We start from the raw sequence: 5,652 nt of genomic DNA on the forward strand, positions 1-5,652 counted from the left end.
CAACATTCTGTGCATTTGTAAACTTCTATGTCCATACAGGACAAGAATATTTAGAATATTCTCCAAGAGGGAATGACTGTTTCCCCTAAAAATGAATTCATTTATAAACTGCTACCTAGATTAATTGTTTCAATGATTATTGTGGTTTATGTCAGTAGAATATCTCCCCTAAATACTACATGTTTGATTCTGAGAACTTAACATCTTTGCCTCAGTTCTCTACTTATATAATAGGTTAAAACACTTTGTTAGAAAATTAGGTTCAAGGAGATGATATGAGAGCATTTGGACAACTATGAGAAATAATGAGATTTTCTGTGTTGAATTATTAAGGACTACATTAAATAGTTCATTAAATAAAGGCTCTAGAAATGTACTAAGAATAGGAGGTGGTGAGGCAGGGGGTCTCTGTGTCCTGGGTCTGACTGTGTGACTCTCCCTCAGCTCCTGTCCCCGCCTGCCGAGATGTCCTGCCAGAAGAACCAGCAGCAGTGCCAGCCCCCTCCCAAATGCCCCCCCAAGTGCCCCCCCAAGTGTCCTCCAGTCTCTTCCTGCTGCAGTGTCAGCTCTGGGGGCTGCTGTGGCTCCAGCTCTGGGGGCGGGGGCTGTTGTAGCTCCGGGGGTGGTGGCTGCTGTAGCTCTGGGGGTGGTGGCTGCTGTCTGAGCCACCACAGGAGACGCAGGTCCCACCGCCACAGGCACCAGAACTCTGACTGCTGCAGCCAGCCCTTGGGGGGCTCTAACTGCTGTGGAGGGAGCAGTCAGTCATCTGGAGGCTGCTGCTGAAGTGGATTCTGAGCCAAGAAAAGCATATTTGGGGGCAGCCAATGCCAAGTCCTTCCTCCTGCTCCTGCTCCTCCTGCTGGGCCTACCCATGTGGCTGAGGGGTCTGACCTCTGGCCCAGAGGATCGCTGTGTCCTGGTGTCCGGAAGCCAGAACTTCCCCAAACCCATTCACTCACCTTCTCACCCAAATGTGTGGCTGCCCTGGGAACCCAGAGCACAGACCCAACGTCCTTCTTCTGCTTACCTTGTGGCAAACCCAGCCTAATGGGAAACAATAAAACTAGAACTCTTTGTTCCTTCTTTTGCCTTGATTGTTTGTTTCTTTTTATACTTATGTCATCCTTCTCATATCTGCCCTCACTCCTTCCCCTGAGTGTCTACAGAACTTACTCAGATTTGCCACTTGCATCACTACTGTCCTTAAGAACAAAACAAATTTCTGTTGGTTCAGAATCCAATCCAGGAGCCAACATTGCCTCTAGCTACTGTGATTCCTTAGTTTCCTCCTATCTGTGGCAGTCCTTTAGGCTTTTTTGTGTTTCATGTACTGACATTTTTTGAGCCATTGGTAGAACAACTCTCCATTCACATTCATCTGATATTTCTTCTTGACTAGATTTGGTTTTGCATTTTTCAGAGATTCCACAGAAGTGGTGTTGTGTCCTTCTCTGAAACTGGGATCAAGCTTCCTAAGGTCTCTAATTGCCCTATTCTGGTAATATAACTTGACCACTTAGATGACTTTGGCTGAGTTTCTTCATTATATACTATTTCTCCTTTTTCTGTTTTTCCTTTTATTTCTTTTTTTTTTTAGAGAGAGAGAGTACATGTGGGAGAGAGGGGCAGGGGGAGAGAGAGAGACAGAGAGGGAGAGAGACAGACAGAGAGAGACAGAATCCCAAGCAGGCTCCATGCTCAGCACTGAGCCCAATGCTGGGCTCAATCCCACAAGCCCAGGATCATGACCTGAGCCAAAATCAAGAGTCGGATGCCCAGCTGACTGATTTCCTTTTAATCAATAAAAGGTGTAACACTACTTTTCCTTTTTTTTAAATATGAAATTTATTGTCAAATTGGTTTCCATACAACAACCAGTGCTCATCCCAAAAGGTGCCCTCCTCAACACCCATCACCCACCCTCCCCTCCCTCCCACCCCCCATCAACCCTCAGTTTGTTCTGTTTTTAAGAGTCTCTTATGCTTTGGCTCTCTCCCTCTCTAACCTATTTTTTTTCTTTCCTTCTTCCCCTCCCCCATGGACTTCTGTTAAGTTTCTCAGGATCCACATAAGAGTAAAAACATATGGTATCTGTCTTTCTCTGTATGACCTATTTCACTTAGCATAACACTCTCCAGTTCCATCCACATTGCTTCAAAAGGCAATATGCCAATATTTCTCATTGCCACATAGTATTCCATTGTGTATATAAACCACAATGTCTTTATCCATTTGTCAGTTGATGGACATTTAGGCTCTTTCCATAATTTGTCTATTGTTGAAAGTGCTCCATAAACATTGGGGTACAAGTGCCCCTATGCATCAGCACTCCTGTATCCCTTGAGTAAATTCCTAGCAGTGCTATTGCTGGGTCATAGGGTAGATCTATTTTTAATTTTTTGAGGAACCTCCACACTGTTTTCCAGAGTGGCTGCACCAATTTGCATTCCCACCAACAGGGTTGGGGGAACCCACCAAGAGGGTTCCTGTTTCTCCACATCCTCTCCAGCATCTATAGTCTCCTGATTTGTTCATTTTAGCCACTCTGACTGGCGAGAGGTGATATCTGAGTGTGGTTTTAGTTTGTATTTCCCTGATGGGGAGCGACGTTGAGCATCTTTTCATGTGCCTGTTGGCCATCTAAATGTCTTCTTTAGAGAAGTGTCTATTCATGTTTTCTGCCCATTTCAACTGGATTCCTTGTTTTTTGGGTGTGGAGTTTGATGAGCTCTTTATAGATTTTGGATACTAGTCCTTTGTCGGATATGTCATTTGCAAATATCTTTTCCCATTCCGTTGGTTGCCTTTTAGTTTTGTTGATTGTTTCCTTTGCTGTGCAGAAGCTTTTTATCTTGATGAGGTCCCAATAGTTCATTTTTGCTTTTAATTGCCCTTGGGGATGTGTCAAGTAAGAAATTGCTGCGGCTGAGGTCAGAGAGGTCTTTTCCTGCTTTCTCCTCTAAGGTTTTGATGGTTTCCTGTCTCACATTCAGGTCCTTCATCCATTTTGAGTTTGTTTTTGTGAAAGGTGTAAGAAAGTGGTCTAGTTTCATCCTTCTGCATGTTGCTGTCCAGTTCTCCCTGCACCATTTGCTAAAGAGACTGTCTTTTTTCCATTGGATATTTTTTCCTGCTTTGTCAAAGTTTAGTTGGCCATCCTTTTGTGGGTCTAGTTCTGGGGTTTCTAGTCTATTCCATTGGTCCATGTGTCTGTTTTTGTGCCAATACCATGCTGTCTTGATGATTACAGCTTTGTAGTAGAGGCTAAAGTCTGGGAATGTGATGCCTCCTGCTTTGGTCTTCTTCTTCAAAATTACTTTGGCTATTCGGGGCCTTTTGTTGTTCCATACAAATTTTAGGATTGCTTGGCCTAGCTTCGAGAAGAATGCTGGTGCAATTTTGATTGGGCTTGCATTGAATGTGTAGATAGCTTTGGGTAGTATTGACATTTTAACAATATTTATTCTTCCAATCCATGAGCATGGAATGTTTTTCCATTTCTTTATATCTTCTTCAATTTCCTTCAGAAGCTTTCTATAGTTTTCAGCATACAGATCTTTTACATCTTTGGTTAGGTTTATTCCTAGGTATGTTATGCTTCTTGGTGCAATTGTGAATGGAATCAGTTTCTTTATTTGTCTTTCTGTTGCTTCATTATTAGTGTATAAGAATGCAACTGATTTCTATACATTGATTTTGTATCCTGCAACTTTGCTAAATTCATGTATCAGTTCTAGCAGACTTTTGGTGGAGTCTATCGGATTTTCCATGTATAATATCATGTCATCTGCAAAAAGTGAAAGCTTAACTTCATCTTTGCCAATTTTGATGCCTTTGATTTCCTTTTGTTGTCTGATTGCGATGCTAGCACTTCCAACACTATGTTAAACAACAGCGGTGAGAGTGGACATCCCTGTCGTGTTCCTGATCTCAGGGAAAAAGCTCTCAGTTTTTCCCCATTGAGGATGATGTTAGCTGTGGGCTTTTCATAAATGGCTTTTATGACCTTTAAGTATGTTCCTTCTATCCCGACTTTCTCGAGGGTTTTTATTAAGAAACGATGCTGAAGTTTGTCAAATGCTTTTTCTGCATCGATTGACAGGATCATATGGTTCTTATCTTTTCTTTTATTAATGTGATGTATCACATTGATTGATTTGTGAATATTGAACCAGCCCTGCATCGCAGGAATGAATCCCACTTGATCATAGTGAATAATTCTTTTTATATACTGTTGAATTTGATTTGCTAGTAACTTATTGAGAATTTTTGCACCCATTTTCATCAGGGATTTTGGCCTGTAGTTCTCTTTTTTTACTGGGTCTCTGTCTGGTTTAGGAATCAAAGTAATGCTGGCTTCATAGAATGAGTCTGGAAGTTTAACTTTTCTTTCTATGTTTTGGAATAGCTTGAGAAGGATAGGTATTATTTCTGCTTTAAATGTCTGGTAGAATTCCCCTGGGAAGCCATCTGGTCCTGGACTCTTATTTGTTGGGAGATTTTTGATAACAGATTCAATTTCTTTGCTGGTTATGGGTCTGTTCAAGCTTTCTATTTCTTCCTGTTTGAGTTTTGGAAGTGTGTGGGTATTTAGGAATTTGTCCATTTCTTCCAGATTGTCCAGTTTTTTGGCATATAATTTTTCATAGTATTCCCTGATAATTGCTTGTATTTCTGAGGGATTGGTTGTAATAATTCCATTTTCATTCATGATTTTATCTATTTGGGTCTTCCTTTTCTTTTTGAGAAGCCTGGCTAGAGGTTTATCAATTTTGTTTACTTTTTCACAAAACCAACTCTTGGTTTCATTGATCTGCTCTACAGTTTTTTAGATCTATATTGTTTATTTCTGCTCTGATCTTTATTATTTCTCTTCTTCTGCTGGGTTTGGGGTGTCTTTGCTGTTCTGCTTCTATTTCCTTTACATGTGCTGTTAGATTTTGTATTTGGGATTTTTCTTATTTCTTGAGATAGGCCTGGATTGCAATGTATTTTCCTCTCAGGACTGCCTTCACTGCAACCCAAAGCATTTGGATTGTTGTGTTTTCATTTTCATTTGTTTCCACGTATTTTTTAATTTCTTCTCTAATTGCCTGGTTGACCCATTCATTCTTTAGTAGGGTGTTCTTTAACCTCCATGCTTTTGGAGGTTTTCCAGACTTTCCTGTGGTTGATTTCAAGCTTCATACCATTGTGGTCTGAAAGTATTCATGGTATGATCTCAATTCTTGTATACTTATGAAGGGCTGTTTTGTGACCAGTATTGATCTATCTTGGAGAATGTTCCATGTGCACTGGAGAAGAAAGTGTATTCTGTTGTTTCGGGATGCAGAGTTCTAAATATATCTGTCAAGTCCATCTGATCCAATGTATCATTCAGGGCCCTTGTTTCTTTATTGACCATGTGTCTAGATAATCTATCCATTGCTATAAGTGGGGTTATAAAGTCCCCTGCAATTACCACATTCTTATCAATAAGGTTGCTTATGTTTGTGAGTAATTGTTTTATATATTTGGGGCTCCCGTATATGGCACATAGACATTTATAATTGTCAGTTCTTCCTGATGGATAGACCCTGTAGTTATTATATAATGCCCTTCTTCATCTCTTGTTACAGCCTTTATTTTAAAGTCTAGTTTGTCTGATAT

The 5,652-nt window shown here is 40.7% G+C and overlaps 1 protein-coding gene across 1 annotated transcript; it reads left to right on the forward strand.

Moving 5' to 3' along the window:
- The first annotated feature begins 465 nt into the window (after positions 1-465).
- LOC125911455 (late cornified envelope protein 1F-like) lies at positions 466-786 on the forward strand. The gene has a single exon (XM_049615310.1). It carries the CDS (start codon positions 466-468, stop codon positions 784-786), a length of 321 nt encoding a protein of 106 aa, XP_049471267.1.
- The last annotated feature ends 4,866 nt before the right edge of the window (positions 787-5,652 follow it).

The sequence above is a fragment of the Panthera uncia genome (assembly GCF_023721935.1).
Source record: "Panthera uncia isolate 11264 chromosome C1 unlocalized genomic scaffold, Puncia_PCG_1.0 HiC_scaffold_3, whole genome shotgun sequence".
Taxonomy (NCBI): Eukaryota; Metazoa; Chordata; class Mammalia; order Carnivora; family Felidae; genus Panthera; species Panthera uncia.

What these genes read in the sequence shown, in the direction of transcription:
- LOC125911455 (XM_049615310.1), top strand. Translation starts at nt 466, where the DNA reads ATGTCCTGCCAGAAGAACCAGCAGCAGTGCCAGCCCCCTCCCAAATGC.